This window comes from Balaenoptera acutorostrata, chromosome 17 (assembly GCF_949987535.1).
Source record: "Balaenoptera acutorostrata chromosome 17, mBalAcu1.1, whole genome shotgun sequence".
In the NCBI taxonomy this organism is placed as follows: domain Eukaryota; kingdom Metazoa; phylum Chordata; class Mammalia; order Artiodactyla; family Balaenopteridae; genus Balaenoptera; species Balaenoptera acutorostrata.
In genome coordinates, this window is record NC_080080.1 from 33,802,423 (window position 1) to 33,829,069 (window position 26,647).

Sequence of the window (26,647 nt, forward strand, 5' to 3'; positions counted from 1 at the left end):
GATGTGGAAAGATGAGTTAATTCCATGGGACAAGCCCTATCGCTGCACTTCTTCGCTGTGATATGAAGTTTCTTGATCAAAAACAATGCTGTTTAGGGACTTACCTGGTGGTCCAGCAGTTAAGACTCCGTGCTCCCAATGCAGGGGGACCTGGGTTCAATCCCTGGTCAGGGAACTAGATCCTGCATGTCGCAACTAAAGATCCCGCACGCGGCAATGAAGATCCCACGTGCTGCAAGTAAGAACCAGCACAGCCAAATAAATAAATATATATATATATATATAAGAAACAATCCTGTTTAGAATGTAAGGTGGTGGATAAGGCATTCTTGTGAGTCCATGAATGGTAGTGCTAGCAGAAGCATTAAGGGGAGGGAAGACAAATCTGTATCCAGAATATATGTCTATTTCCATGAGAACAAATCTCTGCCCCTCCATGATAGAAGTCCAGTGTAATCAGCCTGTCATTAGGTGACTGGCTTGTTGCCCCTGGGAATGATGCCATATTAGAGACTCAAGGTTGGACTCTCTGTTGGCCCATTAGGCACTCAGCAGAAGCACTAGCCAGGCCAGCCTTAGTAAGGGAAATTACATGTTGTCGAATATATACATAACCTCCATCCTTGCCACCTCAGCCTCTTTGTTTAGGGGTCTATTGAACTAGCACTGGAGTGCTGGGGAAAGAAGCTGACTCACATCCATAGCGAGTTATTTTGTCCACCTCATCATTAAGAGCCTCCTGTGCAGTTGATGTCCTTTGGCGGGCATTCACATGGGACACAAATACCTTCACAGTCTGTGCCAATTCAAAGAGGTCTTAACTAATGTTCTGGTCTCCACTCAATATGTCCTTAATCCCAGTCCCCATTTGTCACAACTTTTACCCATCTTGGTTAACTTCTACCTATCTTCAACATTATTTCATCTAGACCCCCTCTCACCCACTTTTCCTTTCCAGGTTATTCTGAAGCAAATTCCAGACATCATATCACTTTATCTTGAATATTTCTGTATCTCTAAAATATAAGTGCTATTTTAAAATAACCACAATACTACTTCACACCAAAACCCAAAATCATTTTATATCAAATATCTATGTTTAAATGTCCTGAACTATCTCAAGCATCCAAATAAAGTCCAAACACCGAAAAGAGTTAATACCTATTAAATCTCTTTTAATCCATGTTTTCCTTTTTCTCCTTTGTTGCAGTATATTTGTTGAAGAAACCCAGTTGTCTTTCAAGTTTCCCATAGTCCTGATTTGCTGATTATAATCCTATGTCAATTAACATATTCTTCTATCCCCTGTATTCCCTAAAATTTAACGGTTGTATCTGGAGGCTAAATCAGATCCAGGTTTGATTCTTTCTTGCAAAACAACTTCTTGGGTAGTGTTATGTGCTTTCCTTAGGGGGCACATAGTCTTCTTTTCATGTTGGAATGTTATCAGTCATTGATGATCATTGCTAGAGCCCTAAAATCATGCAGGGTTGAAAAGAGGGATATCCTATCACTTTCTTCATTTGTTATCTATACCAATATATATTACTATAAAATACACACACACACACACACACACACACACACATTCTATAGAGAAATTTTCCTTCATCAACACTTTGGTTACCCAGAAATACAGTTCATGTAGAGAAAGCAGAACAAATGCTTTGCTTTTTTCCTCAAATTTCAAAGTAAGTTGATTTCCTGGCATCCTCTAAGTTGACCAATGAATTTTATTTTAATATCATTATGAACTCATGCATTTAAACATATCTGATGTGTTTCAAACCATTCCAGTTGTTATCTTCATTGATGCTTAAATCGTATCGTCTTTGCCAGTGAGAACCAATCCACATTGGCTCTTGGATCCTGTTGAGTCGTCTTTCATAGTTGCCAAGATGTTCCAGGCTCATCTTGTACATTTCCTGCCCCAAAGCTGAAATCACCCATTTCTTCAAGGAGCCTTAGTTCCTTTTAGTAGGAAATGGTATATAGAGATCACAATCCGGGCATTACTAGTTTGGTCATTATTTCTAGGTCTTTTCAGTAAACAAAGCTAGGAGATTCTGTTGTTAATTGTTTTATAGCTTTGTTTAGGATACCTTATGAGTTCATACTGACACTTCCAAGTCAAGCCCAGGATTTACTTAACTTTATCAGTCGTACACCTGTACTTCCTTCATCATGAATTCTTTCTGATCACCTCAGCCAGAAGTGATAGGTCTTTCTTTGAATTATACCACCTCTTCAACAACTTTTGTCACAATCAACATATTAATCTTTGATTTGTTATTTTTGTGTGTATCTTAGTTTCCCTACCAAATGGTAAGCAATTTGAGACCAGAGTCCCCGTCTTTTTACTCTTTGTTAAATTAAGATAAAATTTGTAAAGTGCTAGTGCATTTCCTGACACATAAATGTCCCTTTCTCTTTGAATCCCTCAAAATATGGAACAGGACTATACATGTACTAAATTTAAAACATGATTGTTAAACGGATAAATACAAAATCAGGTTTATCCTCAACTTTCCAGATATAAAGTACCAGAAACCCTCATTTTAGTGGCAATTACGTTAAAGATATTAAAGTTGTTTGAAATAAGTTTTATTTCACAGATATAAAACAATTCTGAACATTTACAACTTATACAAAGACTGGTAGCTTTTATATTTTAAAAAGTGCTACACTAAGAGAACAGGAAAGAAACGGAGACCGCAATAACATTCCAAATTATAGGTTCAGGGAATGGGAATATGAAGAAAGTATTTTAATTTTCTACAAAAATCCCCAAAACCAGTTCTGATGGAAGGAAAATGAATACTGGATCTAAAAACAGTGTGAAATCACACTTTGGTCTGTAAACACATTTAATTTTGTTTTTTCATTCAGATGTACACATAAAAATTATATAAGGGGTCACTAAAATGAACCATTCAAAGGTATAATACAAGAGAGGTAGGGAACAAAAACGAAAGGATTTATTTTGGCAGCTCTTCAATAATGATACGAGACACTGAATTCCACCCCGTAGAGGCATCTCCTTTCGGGTAATCTGAGCAAGTTCCAACCCAGATAGCAATGTCTACTAGGCCGGCACCAATTCCTTCACAGAGTCCTTCCACTGCAAAACAAGGTGAGAATTACAGATCTCTATAGAACAAAAAGCAAAAACCTTTAGCTCAACTGTATTACTTCAGCAAGCTAGGTTAAATCTACTTAATGTACAGGGAATTAAAAATGCTAATACTTGGGCTTCCCTGGTGGCGCAGTGGTTGAGAATCTGCCTGCCAATGCAGGGGACACGGGTTCGAGCCCTGGTCTGGGAAGATCCCACATGCCGCGGAGCGACTAGGCCCATGAGCCACAATTGCTGAGCCTGCGCGTCTGGAGCCTGTGCTCCGCAACAAGAGAGGCCGCGATAGTGAGAGGCCCGCGCACTGCGATGAAGAGTGGCCCCCACTTGCCGCAACTAGAGAAAGCCCTCGTACAGAAACAAAGACCCAACACAGCCATAAATAAATAAATAAATTAATTAATTTAAAAAAATGCTAATACTTAATAAAGGTCTCATACAGATAAGTTCTCTTTTTCTTAGCACATAAATATTTTTTAAAGATGTATACATGTCCATTCTATGAAATAAGCTTCACGGGGAATTTTCTTAGAGGTTTTTTTTTTTTTTTAAAGTTTTACTTGATTTTATTTATTTATTTATTTATTTATTTATTTTTGGCTGTGTTGGGTCTTCGGTTCGTGCGAGGGCTTTCTCCAGTTGCGGCAAGCGGGGGCCATTCTTCATCGCGGTGCGGGGACCGCTCTTCATCGCGGTGCGCGGGCCCCTCTCTATCGCGGCCCCTCCCGTCGCGGGGCACAGGCTCCAGACGCGCAGGCTCAGCAATTGTGGCTCACGGGCCCAGCTGCTCCGTGGCATGTGGGATCTTCCCAGACCAGGGCTCGAACCCGTGTCCCCTGCATTAGCAGGCAGATTCTCAACCACTGCGCCACCAGGGAAGCCCTTCTTAGAGGTTTTAATCATAAAGGGAGACTTTGTTTAGTTACAGAGATGACCTAAAACAAAAAAAAGCAATTTATTTGACTAAACAAAGGAAGCCTACACTTTTAAAAGCCAAGACTTCGACGTGATATGTAAGTCTTTTGTAAAGAAAGCCCTTTCCAACACTTACCTGTATACACTTGATGGTATTCAACTAGAAAAAAAAAGGACTTTTATAACATTAAAAGAAAATTCTAGCGTAATCATTATATCAGTCCTTCAATCCAGAATTTCCTCACCATGAAAAAAACAAAAAACTAAGTAAATCCTGTTTTTCCTCTGTGTTTTTATGGTTTATAAACACGTGCCTTTTCACAGGTCCTCTCGACTTTCACATACTAATATATATAAGTTGCATTCCTTCTTATCAAGGCTCTTCTCCAACATTAAAAAAAATTCCCCCAGTGTTGATTTTAATAGGCAAAAGGTACAACCCCTTTGACGTCTGTGTCAGGGGGAAAAGGTTGGCAGATTGGCACATTCTTTAAGAAAACGGGTTCTTACATATAAGTAGGGTAGGGATGACCGCATGTGACTGGTTAGTTTTCCTATCTGGTTAAGGTTAGTGCATTTGAACCGAGCCAGGGGTTGCAGGCCTAAAGTAATCTGCTTCCACCAGCTGTGACATCAGTGAATTGAAGGCAAGTCCCTCTGAATCTGGGGACCTGTGACTGGTTCAGGCCCCTTTCAAAGTTGGGAGAACTAAGCAGTGCGTGCCCACAATCCCATTTAATCTAGAATTCTCAGTATCATGCCAGGTGAGAAAGCCTGGAAATCCTCATGTTCTCCCAAGGTCTTGACATCCACGGCCTAAAAATTTGTTCACTTCATCCCACAGGAGGTCAGACAAGTTTGCGTTTAGTGTCAGCCTCACACGGGACGGGGAGAGTCAAGTGGTCACTTCATGGTCTTTAACAAATGAAATAATGTTTTTTGAATGAATGAACATTTTTTCTGCGATAAGGTAGTATTGCAGCTTATTAAGCACTTAAACTATGTTGGATTAGGGGTTCTCAACCTGTTTTCCTCCTAGATCCAGGTAAGAAGATGACATCCTAATGTATGTCAAACTCCCATGGACATATCCAAGGCTTAATGTCATCCTCTGATGTGCAAACTGTAAGTGCATCCCTTTCCTTTCCCTCAAGAAAGAGTATCAGTGTGCAAGGGAAAGTGAATTTATTATAGAGGTAACCTTTAACTCATCTTAAGACAAAAACTGTTATGAATAACAAATTACTTCTGACATTCTACCCAACTGATCACACCAAATAAGTTTCCACAACATGGTTGGGAAATGCTATGTTAAATAATTTACAAAGTATATGTATGTATAGGTCACAGTTCCTAGGCCTGAGAGCTTATATTATAGCAAGATATTAACACACACATTTAAAGATACTACAATAGAAAGTAAGTTGCTTATATCAACTACTATTTAAACACATATCACTTCCTAGTCAAATTTTGTATTTTATACCCAGATTTAAAAAATTTTAGCTACTGCTTCTCAGATGGAAAGCACCTCTTCCTTTACAGCACAGAACTTAGTGAAGAGGCTTTTTCATCTGATCAAACCTTGTCTTGGGAGACAAGAGAGCAGGGCTCTGGTTTCTGCTCTCCAGGACAGAGTCGACTGTTCGGGGTAAGACACTTTATTTCCCTGGACCTCCTCTATGTGCAGAGAGAAGGGGTTAAAGTATCTTCTTTACATCTGGAGGATATTGTGGGGATCTGAGGAAGAAAATGGAAGGGATGCCCTTGATTTCTTAGGGATAAATGTGCTCTATTAATTTGGGGGATCAGTATCTGACTTGATCCCTAAGAATGCTGAAATATTTCTTCTGGTTAGCAGTGAGGGGATCTCTTCTCTTCCCTCTGACATTTTTAAGTACAAGATTCGTGAGAAATCCTTTCAAGAAATCAGGGAAATGAAGCTCTCGCTATCGACACCTTGTGATTCTCTCGGCATGTGTTGTGTTAGGGTGCGCCACACTCCCAGCTCCTGCCACACAGCAACTCAAGAAAGCAAAACAGCTGGCAGCCAAATACTCATAGTGGTGTGTCTGGGTGATGACATTAATAGGTAGTTTTTTCCCCTTCTACTTTTTGGTAGCTTCTACACTCTTTCAATGAACCTTAAAATACAGCAAAACAAACCCCCCAAAACTCAACAAAAACAGAACAAAACAAAACAAAAAACTCAATAGTTTTGGGGTTTTTTGGCCACGCACAGCATGCGGGATCTTCCCTGACCAGGGATGGAACCCGCGCCCCCTGCAGTGCGAGCGTAGGGTTTTAACCACTGGACCACCAGGGAAGTCCAAGGTTTTTTTTTTTAACAGCTTAAGTGACCACTGGTTTAATTGGATGTCGTTTCTTTTATAGGAGGTAGAAGCAAACGGAGAATGCAGGAACAATATAGAAATGTTCTCTTTTACAAATGCAGCAGACTGTACCTACCTTTTTAAAGAACAAGGCAGAGAAATCAGCCTTCTTATCAATCTAAGCTAGTGGTTCTCAAGCTTGGCTGAACATTGAGATAACCAGGAGAGACTTTGGAAGTTCCATTGCCTGGGGTGCAACCAGACCCATTAAGTCAGCCTTCATGGAGGAGTGTTAACCCAGGCACGGTGATTTTTTAAAGTTCCCCAGTTGAACACAAGGTATAGCTAAGGTTGAAAACCACTGCTCTACAGCATTATTGGCTATTTTGCCATTTCATCTAACTCAGTGTTTTTCAACCTTGTGATCTTTTAAAAAATACAGCTGCTGGGGACTTACCCCAAGATTCTGATTCAGTTGATCAGAGATGAGACCCAGGCATCCACATAGTTTTTAAAAGATCTATAAGAAATTCTGAAGTGCAACCAGGATGGAGAATTATGCACAGAAAGCTTGCTATGACCTACCATGATAGTGGACTCAAAACTAATCTTTGGTCTCTAAAGATCTGAGGCACATTCTGCAACGTCACCATTCTACGTACCAGAAGAAGTGCGATGAATGTTAATTGTCGAATTCAGTTCAGGGCTTCCTTGGTCCAAATAAATTATGGCTTCAATAGGAAGAGGTCCTGAACATTCAGCTCCATTGAACGTGAAATACCAACGCTGACAGCATGCGCTTCTACATTTTAACCGAAGCGAGCCACTGAACAAAACTCTTAGGGCGCTGTTCGAACGCATCTTTGTGAATGTACACTCCTGTCACAAACACAGAAATAGGGTTTAATTAGCATTTTCAATTTTAATTAAAAAGATGCTTTCAGATTGTATTGTGCATTTTATTTAACTATCCTTTTCCCCAAACTGCATTTAAAAAGCTTAGCTTTTACAGAGGGAAAGCAGTTCTCTGCAAATGGAAAAGAGACTCTGATATTAGAAACTCTAAGAAAATAGAATTATGGCTTTCTTAGAATTATTCACGCCACTGAGGGTATCTTTCAGTTTTTACCAAAAACAGCCAGTCTTCAGTATTTTAGACCAAAACAGTCTATATATTTACTTTTCTTTTTATTCCAAAATTATTTCCTACGTTCTGGATACTATAGATACAACAGTAAACAACACAGAATCCCTGCCCTCATGGAACTTACATTCTAGACTAGCACTGCCCATATATATTATTTTGACCTGTTTTTTTTTTTTTTTTAATATTTATTTGACTGCGCTGGGTCTTAGTTGAGGCATGCGAGATCTTCATTGCCTTGTGCGGGATCTTTTAGTTGAGGCATGCGGGATCTAGCTACCTGACCAGAGATGGAACCCAGTCCCCCTGCATTGGGAGCACGAAGTCTTAACCACTGGACCACCTGGGAAGTCCCTAACCTGTTTCTTTTTAAGCAACAGAAAACAGTATCAGGAGTAAAGCATAGGTGGGGTTTTTAGTCTTTACCTATATGACACAATGATAAGACCCAGGTCTTTGCAAAATTTGTTTGTCTATTGGCTCATGGTCCTACTACCTTTTACCTGTAGAAGGCTCCCAAACCCATTCTGACCACTGCTAAAAGGAACTTGAAAACATATTGTATTAATAATCCAGAGTCCACAGGGCAAGTTTTTAGAGAGAACTCAGCCAGCAACTTTTGATGAACTATAAATAAGCAACCAGTCTATCAATGTCAGGTGTTTAAAGAAGTAGGCAACATTTTAACAAAATGCTTTCTAAGAAATCACGTGTGAAAATATAACTGGTCAGTCACCAAACTATGGAAGCTATATGGAAATTCTACCACACAGAAATCAAATCAAGACAGTCTCAAACATTTTTATAGATAATAGAGCGGACATTAAAGAGCTGAAAGAGGAGCAGGGATAATACACAGATTGCTACTTAGAACCTGAGAGCTTTATGAAAATAAAATCTCTTCTATTTGCCTGGTGGTAGTAGTGGTTAATATCAAGGAATAATATATTGTGGATATAGAACCGTGTACAGAGTCTGTCAACAAAAGAAGAAAGAGGCTTGAAATGACACCAACTTCAACTCTGTGCCAGCCCAGTGGACTTGCCAGTTACTTTGGAAGCAAACACTAATCAAAGTGACTGAGTCATTAATCCAAATGCATTGCCAGACAGGCTATTTTGAGTAATTTTTCTCCCTAAATATTACAGAATAATTTTAAATGGTCATTGTAGTGTATCTCTGGTCCATTCTACTTCTCTTAAGCTTAGCAATTTTAAGCTGGGCCTGCTACCCAGAATAAGGACAAATACCAATGGACTTCCCACCTCTAGATAATTCCAATCATGTGTTAATTTCTTGGATATTTCTTTTCACCTTTATATCTGGAGCCAGAGCAGAATTTCTTAGACTAATTTAAATTCACTTTAGGACAAGATTGGAAAGTTGCTTACTGTCCAACACAGACACCTATGCTCTCCCTTTTTTTGTTTCCATTTAAAAAAAAAAAAGAGTAAGTTATTTTAAGTATTGTTAGGGTTAAAATAATATGGTGATATATTTATCTCAGAAATAGCTTTATAAAATTAATTCTGAAATGTTATCAATGTTTTCACTAATTCTAAGTTAGAAGTCACATGGTACCCATTCCTTAATATTTTTGTCTTTTAGTAAAAATAAAATAAAATCACACTTAAAATTACCACTCAACTATGAAAACCTTTAAGTTTTACTTCAACTTTAAAATAATGCAGACTTTACTTACCGCAATTTTTCCAAGGTCTATGCCATAATTCAGTGAACTCCATGAACACTGCTTATAGTTAGGCGTCCAGGACTCCTCAAAGATTTCCCTCAGGCATTCCCCCTTTTCTCCTTTGAATCCATCTCGACCTGGGATCCCAGGGGTACCAGGGATGCCATTGGCCCCAGGGCTCCCATCTCGCCCAGGCACCCCCGCGGGCCCTTGTAAGCACATGCCATTATACTGCAACAGAAAAAAGAAAGGGGGAAAAACTCCCTTCACTTAAGATTCAAAGACTCAGTCTGATCAGAACTGCATTTACTTTGAGGCCTTGGAGTCAAGAATCCCTTCATACCACTTGCCCATGTTCCAGATGAGTTATTTTTTATATATAAAGAACCGATTTTTAAACTTATTTCTAAAATATTAGGATTTCTTTCCTATTCTTTTTTTTTTTTTTTTTTGCAGACTTTACACACACACACAATCAAAGAAGAGAAAATGTTTTCATTTGTCTGCTTTTTTCTACTGCTCATTAAAAGCATACACAATTTTTGGGAATTCCCTGGTGGTGCAGTGGATAGGACTCTGTGCTCCCAATGCGGGGGGCCGGAGTTCAATCCCTGGTCAGGGAACTAGATCCCACATGCATGCCGCAACTAAGAGTTCGCATGCCACAACTAAAGAGTCCTGTAGACGCAACTAAGGAGCCCACCTGCCACAACTAAGACCCAGTGCAACCAAATAAATAAATAATAAAAATCTTAAAAAAAAAAAAAAGCATACACAATTTTTAAATGGCTGTATTCTAAGGTAGACATAATTTGATATACTGCTCTTTTCTTCTAACCCTACATATTGTAAAGAGACTTGGATTTCAGAATTATACTTTTACAATTTTATGCAAACATTGCACTATTTTGGGATCGTTATTTCTATTTTTTTTCTATCGTTAACATTATTGTAATGAAAATCTTTATCCACATAGCTTTTTTCTTCTTTTCAATTATTTCCCTAAGATAAATTCTCAGAGATATAATTATAAAATAAAATCTTAACTCAATAGTTATCTTACACTGGCAATATCTCTAAGTTGGATAAGCACACCTGCTTCTCCTCCCTATTTTCATGTGGAGGAAGTGTTGGAACACTTCTGGCCTCCAACCCCACTCAGCCCTCCCCACCAAGAAGAAGGAATAAATAATCTCATTGCAAGTGACCATTAGTCTTTAATAGGGTGGCAGTAATCTAACAAACTCTTAAGTGCTAGGATCATCTCTGTTTTCCTTGGGGGGGTGGTGTCGTAGTATCACGTAGAAGTTGAGTGATAGATTCTAGAGTCATATACTCTGGATTTTAATCCTGGCTCCACCATTTATTAGCTATGTGAGATAGAGCAAGTTATTCCACATTTCAATGCCTGTTTCCTTAACTGAAATATGGGGAAAAATAATAAAGATTCTTACCTTGTAGGAGATTTAAGTGAGATAATACATAAAATGTGCTAGAGCAGTACCTGGCACATAGTATATAGTCAGCCATGATTATTCTTATTATTTCCTCAAGACCATGTGAGATAGTGGCCCAGGGCAAGTGTGTCCACTCCCTTGAGCGGACTAGGACTGGGGAAGAGAGCATTAGCAAACCTGCTGGGTAACACACATAGCCATAAGCCACCCACAGCAATACAGCTGCATCGGTGGTAAAGCTGGATCTCCATCTGCCTAATCCTCGTGCCTATCCCTGAATTGGTCCATTATTAGACCCTTCAAACCGCAAGCCCAATTCATTTAAATTTTTACTTTAACAATCCCTATTTGTATAAATGATCTAATACTATCATTCTCTATACATATACTGTCCAGTGAGAGCAAAAAAAATCAAGATTCCTTATATATTAAAATAACTTAAAGCTTTTTTTTTTAACATCTTTATTGGAGTATAATTGCTTTACAATGTTGTGTTAGTTTCTGCTGTATAACAAAGTGAATCAGCTATATGTATACATATATCCCCATATCCCCTCGCTCTTGCATCTCCCTCCCACCCTCCCTATCCCACCCCTCTAGGTGGTCACAAAGCACGGAGCTGATCTCCCTATGCTATTCAGCTGCTTCTACTAGCTATCTATTTTACATTTGGTAGTGTATATATGTCAATGCCACTCTCTCACTTCATCCCAACTTACCCTTCCCCCTCCCCGTGTCCTCAAGTCCATTCTCTACGTCTGCATCTTTATTTCTGTCCTGCCTCTAGGTTCATCAGAACCTTTTTTTTTTTTTAGATTCCATATATATGTGTTAGCATACGGTATTTGTTTTTCTCTTTCTGACTTACTTCACTCTGTATGACAAACTCTAGGTCCATCCACCTCACTACAAATAGCTCAATTTCACTTCTTTTTATGGCTGAGTAATATTCCATTGTATATATGTGCCACATTTTCTTTATCCATTCATCTGTCAATGGACACTTAGGTTGCTTCCATGTCCTGGCTATTGTAAATACTGCTGCAATGAACACTGTGGTACATGACTCTTTTTGAATTATGGTTTTCTCAGGGTATATGCCCAGTAGTGGGATGGCTGGGTCATATGGTAGTTCTATTTTTAGTATTTTAAGGGACCTCCATACTGTTCTCCATAGTGGCTGTATCAATTTACATTCCCACCAACAGTGCAAGAGGGTTCCCTTTTCTCCACACCCTCTCCAGCATTTATTGTTTGTAGATTTTTTGGTGATGGCCATTCTGACCGGTGTGAAGTGATACCTCATTGTAGTTTTGATTTGCATTTCTCTAACAAAGCTTATTTTTTAATTTCACCATCTAGGATTGGATATGGTCATATTATTAAATTCAGTAATGACACTGCCTAGGAAAGATCCTTATGTATCTAATGTTTGCCAGTCAATCTTCTCACATCACCAATTTGATCTTTATTTTGCTAAATGATTTTTATGACTTTGACCAGTGCCATTTTCCTGACTTTAAGAAAAAGAAAAAAGAAAAAACTTCTATTTATTTGCTGCCAGAGAAATAATAAGAAACGTATTTAACAAAATTGCAAAAGTACTCAAAGACATGCTAAAGTATAAAACATTCCAGTTGGCTTAATTTTACACTTAATTTTCATTTTGGAAGATATACTTTAATTTTATTTAGTAGATTTAAATTTAAACTTAGTAGATATACTTTAATTTTCATTTAGTAGATAGGTTACTTTCACTAGCAGATATATGCAATGTTTACACGTAGATTTCAAGTGGGAAGGGAGAAACAATAAAACTTCTGGTATTCTTTGATTTTTTTTTTCACTGTTATTCCCCTCAGAGCAAAGTTTTATTTTTCTATATATGAGCAGTTCTTAACGGGGGACAATTTTGTCCCCCAGAGGATACCTGGCAATGTCTGGAGACATTTTCGGTTGTCACAGCTTGGGAGGGAGAGGTTGCTATTGGCACCTAGTGGGTAGATGGCAGGGATGCGGCTAAGCATGCTAGATGCACAAACAACAACAAAGCAACAAAGAATCATCTAGCCCCAAAAGTCAATTGCGCCATGGTTGAGAATTTTTATTCACCTTTTTATCTAAAAACTGCATTTCAGAGACCACATAATTTTACTGAATTCGGTTCCACAGGTATTATATCTGCCTTCTTTCACTTCTTTCACTAACCCAGCACATGATTAGTATCAGGTAGGCGTTCCATGAATGTCTGCAGAAGGAACCCCTGTTTCTTTCACTGGCCACCAGGGGGCAGAGCTTGTTGCACGCTTGAAAGGAAGGCTTTGAAAGATCCTGTACAAAGAAGCTGCTTTATAGAATCCGTTGAAACCTTAATGACTGTGTGGATTCTTTCCCCCCAGCAAAACCAAATCCAATCTACAGGATGCACCTGAGCCAGGCTGCACAATAAAGTTTTCCAAGTCGGGCTAGAGTTGTGGGAAACTGCAGGTACTGTAAATCCTTGGAGGGAAAGAAAAAAAGTTGCTAGTTTTATAGGGAAAGGGGGTATTTTGTGTATCATAACGACAGATTCATAAAATGCAGACTGCACATGAACCACATTCATTTGGTAGAGTTTTAAACAATTTAGGCACTAAAAATAGAACTGTAGCCCTGAACACACAGTCTGCTTTGTGGAGCAAAATTACATAGCACCACACCAAAAAGTGCAGTGTGGAACGGCAGGAATTTTTTTACAGAGCTTTTGAATCTGGCATAGAACTAGCTGCCAGGGAGCTTGGCTTATTAGCTCAGTTTACAATGGCAGCTTGACAAATTCGAAACAGTTTTTTATCAAAAAAATGCCCCCTCTTATGTCCTGCAATGCCTGTAACCCATATTTGTCTGCTTAAAGATTGAAGTCTATTATATGCCAAGGAATATGGTGGTTTTGAAATGATCACTCTTGCTCCAGGGTAGAGAACCACTCTGCCCTTCACTGGGTTTGTTGACTTTTAGAAGGAAAGAGCTTTAAGTAAACAGACCTTCCCATAGATTACCCCTTCAGAGAGCACTTGGGCTATTTATTTGCTCTGCTGGTAACTGTCTTCTCCCTTAGTTCAGCTGTGATGCTCCTACCTGGTGGTCACAGGCTGAAGACCCAGGGTGTCTGGAAGGGCTGCCCATCTGTCTAAACAGAACAATGAAATGGGTCCTTGGAGGGTTAGTGCTGGGCCCCTTCATTTCCCCTTCTGATCGTAAACCCTCTGAACAATTCCTGGCCCAGCTGTGGTCGTCCAACAAAGTAAACTGCAGCCCATACGCCCTAGGAAGATGACCCAACATGACTCACTGTCATCAGGTTACAAAGAGTTGGACGGATGTTGGGTGAGGATTGTTATTCTCTCCCGCTGGCAGACGTGGCCACCAGCCCCAAGAGAGGACACGTTGCAAGTCCCTGGCCCAGGCCCACCCAGGAGGTCAGTTAGTCCAGGGTGTCCCAGGCAGCTCCCTGGCCCACGTTCTAACCTACCCAAGCTCCTCATTCTACTCTCATTGCAGCCCTAACCCTCTCCATCCCTGGGGGGGGGGGGGGCCGGGAATCGATGGGGGCTCAGAGGTCAGAAATTATTGGGCGACTCCCTGTACTCTGGGGCGTCCCACACGACCCGTGGGGCATCTCTGGTTCACGATGGCCCTCTCATATCGGTCTCCCTCGCCAGTTCCAGGACTCCACTACCCGCAAAGCCCCAGGTCCTTCCTTCCCCGTAGACTCAGACAAAGCGGGACCCCCAGGCGCACGCAAGACATACACCCCCTCCCCCGTCCCCGCTCGGGGCTCTGTCCCCTCCACCGGACTCACCAGGTCCACCACCTCCCTCTGCCGGAGCAGAGCCTTTTGCTTCCCCTTGGGGGTCTCGGAGGCGCTCGACGGCGCCCGCAGCTGCAGCAGCAGGAGCAGCAGGAGGCCGAGGAGCCGCTGCGGGGAGGCGGTGGCGGGGCCCTGGAGGCGCATGGCGCGCGGCGGCCCCGGGACGCGCAGAGCAGGCGAGGAGGAGGAGGAGGCGACGACCCGGGAGCCGGGACGTGATCACAGTCCTGCCCCGCCGCGCTCCGAGGCCACCGCCGGCTGCATCAATGCGCCTTTCAGCCGCATGCTTCCCTCCCGCCCCTCTCCCTCCCGCCCCCCGGACACAGGAGTTTCCCTCCCGTCATAGGTCGGAGCCCTCACCCCGAGCCCGACGCGGGGCGGGCCGACAGCCGGGCCCGCCCCCTCCTGCGGCCGCTCTGCCCGCGCGGACCCTCGGGGGCTGTGCAGACCGCTGGGATCAGCCCCCTGCAGAGGCGGAGGAGGGGATTGGGGTTGGGAGGGGTGGTGCGGATGCGGGGGGCCGTGTTTAGTGAACCACAGGTGGAGGCTTCGAGAACCGAGCGGAGACGGCACCGTTGAAATGAGCATTGAAGAGGCCCGTGCCTTCACCTGGGTCCAGGAACACCTGGGTCAAACCCTGGCACCGTGGGTGAGCTCTTTTGAGAGATGACGTTTCTGGGGGGCTTAGGAAGGGGTGAGAAGGAGTCCTAGATAGCATCAGGTTCTCCCAGGGGCCCATGACCCACATAATTAAGAAACCCTGCTTCACAGAGTGCTAACACAAAGCTCCAGGAACCACATAGTCTTTAACGCATACTCTCTGTCCTCTTGGCAGTACTGTGGAAGTTGATACCTCCTCTGCTTGCCCCATTTACAGATGAGAAAACTGAGGCTCGGGAGGTTAGGCAACACTCAGTGGTAGAAGTCCATTTTTGAGCAGTCACTCTTGACCTCTGATTGATAATTAGCTTTTTCTAACCCCCTCTGTCCTCCTTTGTCCATTCTGGAAGAAAGCATCCTCAGAGACCCAGGCCACCCACCAGCTAGGGTCAGGCTGGAGCAGGAGTTCCTTTATACACCACTGGCTGGAGTCAGGCAGGACAGAAGTCTTGCCACACCACAACCTCTTGGCAACCACAGAGGTTGCCAACAGAATGGCGCTGATGCTGAGGTCAAATTCAGCGCAGCAGGGTTCTCTTTACAGACCCAGCCAGGTTCTGGGAAGTTATGGTGGGCCCAACAGATGGATATTAAAAAGAAGGAACAGTCTGGCAGGGGAGCAGTTCAGGGCAGTTCTAGGAATGTTCACTCCTGGGCCAGTGCCTAAATTCAGGTAAATTCCATTCCTGTTTGTCAGAAGAAACAAACATCCAAATGGGTTCTACAGCCAGGACTGGCTGCATAATATGTGGAGCCCAGTGCACATAAAAATTCAGGGTCTTTTGTTAAAAAAATTATTAAGAATTTCAAGACAGTGTTAACAGAGCAATACACCAAGCAAGGGACCCGTCTTAGTGCAGCCACACGGGCTGCTCACCCGTGAAACCGGCCCTGTGTAAAGCTGAACAGGGTCCCAGCTGATGCCCTTATGTAGACAAACCAGTGTGGTGGCAGCAGTCTACAGGCTGGAGAGGAGAAGAGGGCACCACCAGAGTCTGTCTTCTATCCACAATTCTTGCTGCTGTTACTGCTGCCACTAACTACCGCCCAGTGACTTCAGATGGTCCCTTTCTGTGTGAATTTGGGGTCGAGATTAGCAATTAGCTAATCCTGTGTTAACATCCATGCATTTTTAATCTACACGGTCACATAGTTAATTAAATTACACTGTAAGATAAGTAAACCAGATATTGTTATCTATATTTCAAAGATAATATATAATAATGTATAAGTGCTTTACAGCATACAGAGGGCTTTCACATACCCTGTCTCTCAGATCCTAAAATTATCATAAAAGTACTCCCACTATGGGTTTGATTAACTTCGCTCTCTCTATGCTTACTTCTATACCTCTGTGGGTTTGCAAAGTCATTTTTCTTACTACCTCTGGAATTTGAGTTTTCTTGGTTTAATACTTAGACCCATTCTACCGTTATAGATTTTTAGTTTACATTGGGGGTTATGGATTAAAGTCCTAGGTGCTATTTCCAGAGTGATCTTTCCTGAAGATTTCCAAGTGTTCTACATATTTTCTGTTCAAATATTTAACTTTTTTTCCTATCGAACTATTTTTTTTAAATTTATTTATTTATTTATTTATTTATGGCTGTGTTGGGTCTTCGTTTCTGTGCAAGGGCTTTCTCCAGTTGTGGCGAGCGGGGGCCACTCTTCATCACGGTGCGCGGGCCTCTCACCATCGCGGCCTCTCTTGTTGCGGAGCACAGGCTCCAGACGCGCAGGCTCAGTAACTGTGGCTCACGGGTCCAGTCGCTCCGCGGCATGTGGGATCCTCCCGGACCAGGGCTCGAACCCGTGTCCCCTGCATTGGCAGGCAGATTCTCAACCACTGCGCCACCAGGGAAGCCCGAACTATTTTTTTTAATTAAAAAAAAATTTTTTTTTAAATTTTTTGGCTGTCTTGCCTGGCATGCAGGATCTTGGTTCCTCGACTGGGGATCGAGCCTGTGCCCCCTGCAGTGGAAGCACAGAGTCTTAACCACGGGACCACCAGGGAAGTCCCACTAGTGAACTATTAATGCATTTCTTATCTGTCATAAAAACGCCTTTTTTTTATAGAGTTTTTTTTTTCATACAGTTAGTAACTTTTGTTTTTCAATTTTATTTTTGGCTGCATTGGGTTTTTGTTGCTGCATGTGGGCTTTCTCTAGTTGCGGCGAGCGGGGTCTACTCTTCGTTGCGGTGCGCGGGCTTCTCATTGTGGTGGCTTCTCTTGTTGCGGAGCACGGGCTTTAGGCGCGCGGGCTTCAGTAGTTGTGGCTCGCGGGCTCTAGAGCGCAGGCTAAGTAGCTGTGGCACACGGGCTTAGTTGCTCCCCGGCATGTGGGATCTTCCCGGACCAGGGCTCGAACCCGTGTCCCCCGCATTGGCAGGTGGATTCTTAATCACTGCGCCACCAGGGAAGTCCCATAAAAACTCCTTCAAGAGTGACATCTTTAAAATATTTAATTTTCCCATTTAGATACATAATATAGCTCCCCATTTATCCAAATCCTGTTTTATGCATAGGTAAAATTTTTCCTTATATAGGTCTTATATATTCTTTATTATGGCTACTATGTATTTTGCTGCTGTTGCAAATGGAATCTACACCTCCGCACTGATTGTATTATTGTTATATTACTGTGTAACAAACTGCCACAATCTTAGTGACTTAACACAAACTTATCACCTCCCAGTTTTGTGAGTCATGAGTCCAGCACAGGTTAGGGTCATACAAAGTTGAAGTCAAGGTGTCATCCAGATGAGTCCTCATCTGGAAGCTTGACTGGGAAAAGATGCACGTCCAAGCGTCCTTAGGTTGTTGGCAGAATTCATTTCCTTGTGATTGTAGGACTGAGGTCCCTGCTTCCTTGCTGTCTGTTATCTGGGGACCATTCTCAGCTACTAGCAGCCACTGTCAGGTCTATGCCATATAGCCCCCTTCCACAGATCCTCTGTCACACTTTGAATCTCTGGCTTCAGGAAGGGTGCAGTTCCTTTTAAGGGCTCACACAATTAAGTTAGGCTCACCCAGGATAATCTCCCTTTTGAGTAAGTCAAAGTAAACTGATTAGGGAACTTAATTTCGCCTGCAAAATCTCTTCTGCCATATAAAGTAACATAATCATGGGAGCAACATCCACCATATTCACAGTTTTGCTCATTCTCAAGCGGAGGTGATTATACAACATAGGGCAGAAATCTTAGCAGTCATCTCAGAGTTCTGTCTACAAAATGTATCAACTGGCTATAGCTGGAAGCTTTTGATTTTTAACAATTGCCTTCTTATGACATAAAAGGTAACCAGTCCTTTAGGTAGGTGGCAAGAAGATCAAGATGGCCAATAAAACTATCCTAACCACACTAGTGGTCAGAGTCAGCCAACAGAGTTCTATATTTCTTTTGTAAGAAAGCAAATACGGGAGATTCTCAACTTCTATTTATTTTTTAAATTTATTTATTTATTTATTTGGCTGCACCAGGTTTTAGTTGTGGCACGTGGGGTCTTTGTTGCAGCATGCAGAATCTTTAGTTCCTGCATGTGGACTTCTTAGTTGCAGCATGCAGACTCTTAGTTGCAGCATGTGGACTCTTAGTTGAGGCATGCGGGCTTCTTAGTTGAGGCATGGGGACTCTTAATTGTGGAACGCACACGGGATCTAGTACCCTGACCAGGGATTGAACATGGGCCCCCTGCATTGGGAGCACAGAGTCCTATCCACTGGACCACAGGCAAGTTCCTCAGCTTTTAAATTGTTAAGCATTCACATATCTCTCCATCACCCTTTGCATGCTAGGTGTATCTTTGATGCATCAGTTGATGATAAACATTTCAAAGTATCACATAATCACCGCCTGTCAGTCCAAAATTTCATTTCAGCAGCATTTCTATCTTTGTAAACCGTATTTGTGCAATTATTTGATAATTTTTTCGTATTTTCTAAAAAAGTAGTGATAGTAATGATAAGAACTCTTAAAATTAGTATAGTTGAGATACATATAGAAATAAATGGGCTGAAAGTGCCAATTGTTTAGAATCAATGGGACACTTACTAGAATTAAGGTGGAAGAACTTTTGTATTAGTCAAGGTCTAGTCAGAGTAACATAAACCATGCTAGATATTTCAACCAGAGGAGATTTAATATAGGATATTGTATTGTATTTCCAGATGTTGGAAAGCCAGGATGCTGAGGTAAATCAGACAGTTACTGAAGGAAGCAGCTACCACACCTAGGGCTGGAATCCAAAAGGGAAGAGTCTCTGGGGGAGACTAGAAGCTAGAGCTTGGAGGAAGTCCCAACCCCAACTCGAGGGTGCATAGTTGGTCCTTAGACTTCTGGCTGGAGCACCAAGTGCATAGTATTTGGACCACCAAGGAGGTCATGGGCAGCTGGTGCTGGTACCTCCGAGGGAGTATAGCAATATAGCATGGCTATGGCTGCTGCCGAGAGAAGCTGGAGGCTAAAGCTGTAGCTATCCTCTGCTGAGTTACTTACTCAGTACTTTTACCTGGTACTTATAAAGTGCTCAATATACATTAGCTATTATTATTTTTATTATAAAAGTAGGGGATTCTGTACAAAATTAAAGGAAGCCTTGATTTAATAGATGACACTTAACCTACAAAACAATTGTATCATTCAGGATCCAATTAGGACACAGAAACCACTCCAGGAATTTAAAACAGAAGGAATTTAATGTAGGGAGTTGACCACAAAGGCTAGAAGCTCAACAGGGGACAGAGAAGCAACCCCAGATTGGTCATAGCTATAAGCTGCTACCACTCCTAAGCTGGAGAGACATAGGTGACCAGTCAAAGCTGGGATCATACTGGGCCTGTCCATTGGAAGCTGGAGCCAAGGAAGAGGTGAAGCCACTACCAGAGAGGGAAGATGATCAGTACTCTGGCTTCTCCCCTTTTGCCACCCTTCAATTTTTGATGGACCAAACCCAGCTAGAGGAAGAGAAAGGAAGGGAGGGAGGGAGGGAGGGAGAAGAAAGGAAAAGTAGTGGTATTAATGATAAGAGCCTGGGAAACAGACAGAAGCCTGGAAACAGCCTGCAGAGGTCAGCCTCCTGGGATACAGAGCAGGGCAGGAGAAGCACAAAGAACGGTACTGAGGGCAAACAGCACTGCTAAGTCCTGAAACGGGGGGGCTGAATTCCTCCCTCCACTGGCTCAAGTTCACACGTGCACACACAGTCAGCAATAAAATCCAACAATGTAGTGGCTTCATCTGCATTCCTAAATCCCTAGATTACCAGACTGTTCAAATTAGTACCCACATCCTGCACTGATAGACATTAAATATACATTTCCCTTACCAGCTCATGAGTGATTGGAATTTTTATAGTTCTAAAAGAATAAAATTTGATGGAAAATTATAGAACCAAAATCATTGATGAAAGATGAGTAAGAGTCCCTTGCCCAGGATCGTGGCAAGTACATTCTACATGCACCCTGTTTTACTTGTGCATATGTATACAACTGGAAGCTGGCATCCTTTGCAGTGCTTGAGGGCAAGCCTTGGTCTGTGTTAGACCAGGAGAGTTACACTTCGAGTTACATTTCGTTTATTCTGAGTCATAGCGTGCTACATGCTTTCTACTTGGGTAGTCTTGCATTTCCTGTCAAATCTTCTTCCTCGGGCTTCCCTGGTGGCGCAGTGGTTGAGAATCTGCCTGCTAATGCAGGGGACACGGGTTCGAGCCCTGGTCTGGGAAGATCCCACATGCCACGGAGCAGCTGGGCCCGTGAGCCACAACTACTGAGCCTGCGCGTCTGGAGCCTGTGCCCCGCAACGGGAGGGGCCGCGATAGTGAAAGGCCCGAGCACCGCGATGAAGAGTGGCCCCCACTTGCCGCAACTAGAGAAAGCCCTCGCACGAACCGAAGACCCAACACAGCCAAAAATAAATAAATAAATAAATAAAGTAGCTATACAATTAAAAAAAAAAAAAAATCTTCTTCCTCTTTCTTAAGTTACCCGAAGCTGTGCACTTTCTTTCCCTCTTCATTATGCCCTGTGTACAGAGGTTTTGAAATCAGCATCCTCTGAACAGACTCTGCATTGTAAGAATTCCTTAGAAAATTCTTCACCAAGGAGATCTGTGTTTGAAAATGGTGAAGATTAAAGACGTTTCTGGGCAGTTCAGATGAGTCTTTGTAGCCTGTGTCTCTTTCCAGGCACAAAGCACTGTCTGTTTTATGATAAAAGAAAGCCAAAGTAAGCAGGATATTTGGAATTACATCTTAAAACATTTAGGTTTACAAAATACATCCAGGTCTCCTGTCCCCCTCCACAGATATCCAACCCCATCAGCTAAAACGTGGTTTCTGGTTATTTTTTTTCTCCAGCTCCCCTGATATGATTGCTTTGTTGATATAAAGTCAGACCATTGCAATGGAAATTGAAATGAGCCAGTAATATTAATCTCCTCCCTCACCTATCAGAGTTTTTATTAAATGACAAAGCAAGCTGAATGCAGTTTTACATCTCCCAAATCTGTCCAATAGCGGATGCTAAACAGTGACAAAATGGGAATTGACTGGTGACAGGTGAGAGAAAGAGATCAAGAGGTTTGGATACAAAACACGAAATGGGTAAATGGTCCAAAGAAAAAACAAAAGTTAATGGAATAGGGGACTTCCGTGGTGGTGCAATGGTTAAGAATCCACCTGCCAATGCAGGGGACACGGGTTCAAACCCTGGTCCGGGAAGATCCCACATGCTGCGAAGCAACTAATCCCGTGCGCCACAACTACTGAGCCTGCACTCTAGAGCCCGTGAGCCACAACTACTGAAGCCCGCGCGCCTAGAGCCCATGCTCCGCAACAAGAGAAGCCACCGCAATGAGAAGCCCGCACATCACAACACAGAGTAGCCCCCGCTCACCGCAACTAGAGAAAGCCGGTGCGCAGCAACAGACCCAACGCAGCCAAAACTAAATTAATTAATTAATAAATTAATTAATTTTTTAAAAAGTTAATGGAATAATTCATTGTCAATTATGGCATAAAAGTTAGTGGTCATAGGACTTGCTACCCACTGTGTAGAATTTAAGTCTAGGCAAACTCCCTTCCCATGTTCCTTACCATGATTTGAAAATAACCCTTTGGCAACATTAATAATACTTTGGCAGTATTATCAGAATTATCAGAATTACAGAATTATCAGTGTTATCAGAAACATCCTCTTACCACTTTTCATTCTAACTCTTGGTTAGATTAATGATTCCTATTTTTATGGACACTGCCCCCCCCCATTTATTTATGGATTCTATGGAAAGCATGTTTGAAATTTATAGATGACCCAAAGCTGGAAGAGATAGCTCAAGCTGTCTGCACTAAAGCCAGATGGGAAAGATCAGCTTTGCAGCAGTTTCTGAGAAAAAGATCAGGGAGGATAGATCTGCGGGTGAGGGGAGCAGGGCGGAATTAGCCACTTGCTAAGTGAAAACCAAAGAATTGTTATACAGAGGAAAGTCATCTGACACTGAATACTGAGAGAGAATAAAAAGTCTACTAACCCCATTCATATACAAATTTCTTTTGGATCTTAAATTCACCGATTAGATGCTGCCACTAGTTGTGTGTGACTCCCATACCAGGGGTGATAAGAAATACCCTGGAGCTTGACCTCCTCAGGGTTTCATTGCGAAATCTCTTCATTAGGTAACTGGAGTCTTTGGCATGGTCCTTAATTTTTAAGTGATCGTTCCCTTGAGCATCACAGGAAATTTGTACTCGTGTCCTAGTCCTTTCTACCACTTTCGTTTAGGTAGAATTCTTCTGAGAGCCAGGTCACATTCTCAACATCTGCTAGATATGTCTCCAGGAGCTTCTGCTTCTTGGTAATCCTTTATTAAGTGTCTGATGACATGTCAAGGTTGTGTTTGGAATGTTAGATTCTTGGGCTATCTCCCAGTCCCCTTGCCTCCCCAGCCCATATTCATGCACGTAGACAAAGTCCTGAATTTCTGCTCTGATTATAATTATACGGCTCCATGTTTCACAATTATCAAGGCCAGGATGATGTGGCTACTATAAGCAAAGGTAATCTTAGTGGCATTATAACCACTAAAAGAAACAAATCCATTGACAGACATACACTGTCTCGCATGGTGAAGAACTTGCTGGAGTACTGTATTCTCTTCTAGGCAACATGTTTAAGAGGAACATTGGCAAATACAGCACAGGAATGTTTCTAAGTAGGGTGAGCATGAGTGTAAGGGGGTTTAGAAAGCATCTCAAAGAAGGAACGGTTGAAAAAATCAGAGCGTGGTGGCTTAAGAGGAGACAAGATGCAAAAATCTGAAGGGCTGTCACAAAAGGGAGAGAAGAGCCTTGGTCTATTGTACTAATAGGGTGGTGTAAACTTCTCTGAGAGTCACGGCTACATTCCAGGAAGTGCGAAGAGTGGAAGTGATCATTGAGGATGTTGCTTGCGTTGCAACAGACATCCCCGTGCCCTGGCTGTGGGTAGGCAGGAGCAGAGGTGCTGTCAGAACGTGCAGTGGGGGAATTCCCTGGTGGTCCAGTGGATGGGACTCCCAGCTTTCACTGGTGAGGGCCTGGGTTCAATCGCTGGTCAGGAACTAAGATCCCACAAGCCTCATAATGTGGAAAAAAAAAAAAAGTACGTGCAGTGGTACCTCTGTGAGCCCTCCTATTTGGGGATGGTTCGCATAGGGCAATTTCAGTTGATTCTGGAAGACCAAGACTACATTCCGGAAATAGGCATGTGGACAAAGCATCCCCCTGCCCCCCAACCTCTCCACCAAACTAGGCTTTCAGAACTGTCTAGCTAGAGACCCAGCCCTTACTTCTTCTGGTCTGCTATTTCCTTTACCTTTCCACTCTATTTTTAAAGTATACGACTTTATTAGACTGTGGTTTCGAAACTCACCTACATTTTAAAAGCCATTCCTTTCCAGTTCAAGGACAGATAGACTTTGGATTTCAGGACACATGCTGGGCAATACAGATTTATTAATTGAATAACTAAATATAGATTAGCATTCTTCCAGAGGCAGAAACATGAAATGACCCTGTTGTGTGTTCCCTTTCAAGGGAAAGAGCATTCTTTCCTGACTCCTCCCTGTAGATTTCCTTCCAGTCTCACTGGCCAGGATTGTCTCACATGCTTGTTGCCTAAAACAAATCTCTTTGGCAAGAGACATTAGCTCTGTGGGGCTAAAAAGAGACTGTGCCTCCCCTGAAGAACATGGCTTCTCGGAGGACAATGAACAACATTTGGGCTCTATTAGCGAGGAAGAAGGGCGAGGGGCAGGCATAGCCGGTTGACTATTGGGTAGGCACCTGAGTGTATCTGCCACAAGATAAGATAAAATGAAACCCTCATAGTGATAATCTTGCCATTTCCCCCTTCCTGTCAACCTCAGGAAAGTCCTTGGTTTATTTATCCAACCAACCATCAGTCATTTCAGTTCTGGATATCTTTTGGAGATGGGAGATTCCTGGGTGACAGGCTTAGGGCAAAGCACCAGAGGAAGTAAACCCTTAAGTTCAAAGGATGTATCACCAAGTTCCATTCATAGATATTAACCCATGATACCTACTCTCTTCTTGTACTGGTACTTTTCCTAGTATACAAAGGCTAATCAGAGAACGAGCTCTAATTTTAGGGGAATAGCACCATCTCAGTGTGGTTGCAATGGAATGTTCCTGAGAAGATCCATTTTTATGAGTGTTTTATGCAAAGTCCAAGAAGCTTGCACACATTTTTCTGCTTACTCAGTGTCTTGTCTGGAATGTTTGCTTCCCCCCTCCACAGTAATTCTAATCTCAAAGGAATGTGCCTTCTGGGGTGATCATCTGGGGGGCCCCACTTTCCAAAGAGCCTGTGTAAGTCTGGGAAATGTCACTGACAAGTGAAGGTTTTCTGGTCAGTCATTCTTCCATGGGCAGTTTACTGTCTCTTGATAATGCCTCAGATGAAACTTAGGCTCTCTCCTGATGCTCATTTTCTTTCCTAGGCTCATTACAGTCTCCACGTTCCTGAAGGATTGGTCCATTGGTAGAAACTCAGTTATTAGGCATTGGTTTCCAAATTACTATTAATTATTGCTATCATGCCTCTATTATAATAATCACTATTGTACTATAGCTCACTGGTTGGTTGTTTCCACACTAGTCTTTTTTTCCACTGATGTGGTCGTTATTTCCTCACCAAAGAAGAAAATATGAGTCCTTGTGATGTCTTCTCCATTTACAGAGTTCTCCACCAATTTATCTATTTGAAAGAGGTATAAGATGATTGCTCCATTCCTTCTTCTACTCTGCTTGCTGTAGTTCAGTGCATCAGTAAAAATGATATGTCTATGCCGTTTATAAGTTTATAAATTAATAGTTCTCAGTAAAACACCTGCCTAATTGATCATCACCTTTCATAAAATGTCTTTTAAATGTATGTAGATAGAAACTTTGAGTTTTAATTAGATCAAAAAGTTTCATGGTAAGTACTTAGAGGGGATAACACACATCTGGCAATTAACCTTTTATGTCCTTCAGTGTTGTCTAATTTTTTTATAGCCATATTTTTGGTTCCCCCAAAGATTGCCAAAATGGCAGGGATTGTATCTGACATGTCTTTGTATCTTTGACAATACTTAAAGCAATGTGTGGGGACACATAATAGATGTTAAATAATGTGCATTATATTGAACTGAAATTCTAGCCTTGCCTTCCTATGATTCCAGAGTAGCCAAAATAGATGGGATGAGGATCAATCTCTTTTGAAATCTGTCACCAAAATAAAGTTAAAGATTTGGCTCAACAATGAGAAAACAAATATCCCTATTAAAAAATGGGCAAAAGACCTGAGCAGATACCTCACCAAAGAAGATTTATAGATAACAAATGAGTGTATGAAGAGATGTTCACATCATATGTCATCAGAGAATTGCAAATTAAAACAACAGTAAGGTACCACTACATACCTATTAGAATGGTCAAAATCCAGAACACTGACAACACCGAATGTTGATGAGGATGTGGAGCAACAGGAACTCTCATTCATTGCTGATGGGAATGCAAAATACTACAGTCACTTTGGAAGAAAATGTGGTTGTTTCTTACAAAACTAAACATATTCTTACCATGTGAGCCGGCAATTATGCTCTTTTGTGTTTACATGAGTTTAAATGAGTTGAAAACTTAGGTCCACACAAAAACCTGCACATAGATATTTATAGCAGCTTTATTCATAATTTCCAAACCTTAGAAGCAGCCAAGATGCTCTTCAGTACGTGATTCCAAGTAAATGACATTCTAGAAAAGGCAAAACTATGGAAAAAGTAAAAAGATCAGTGGTTTCCAGGAGTGGCAGGGTCAGAGGAGGAGGGAAGGATGAATAGGCAGGGCACAGAGGATATGGTGGGCAGTGAAATTATTCTGTATGATACTATAATGATGGACACATGACATTATTTATTTGTCA

General features: G+C 42.0%; 1 protein-coding gene across 1 annotated transcript; it reads right to left on the reverse strand.

Annotated features, from left to right (window-relative positions):
• Positions 1 to 2,588: 2,588 nt before the first annotated feature.
• CTHRC1 (collagen triple helix repeat containing 1) lies at positions 2,589 to 14,799 on the reverse strand. Its single transcript, XM_007173385.3, has 4 exons — positions 14,517 to 14,799; positions 9,228 to 9,449; positions 7,044 to 7,260; positions 2,589 to 3,121 (listed from the first exon to the last, which is right to left on the reverse strand). The coding sequence occupies exons 1-4, from the start codon at positions 14,667 to 14,669 to the stop codon at positions 2,979 to 2,981; spliced, it is 735 nt and encodes a 244-aa protein (XP_007173447.1). The 5' UTR covers positions 14,670 to 14,799; the 3' UTR covers positions 2,589 to 2,978.
• Between the last annotated feature and the right edge of the window lie 11,848 nt (positions 14,800 to 26,647).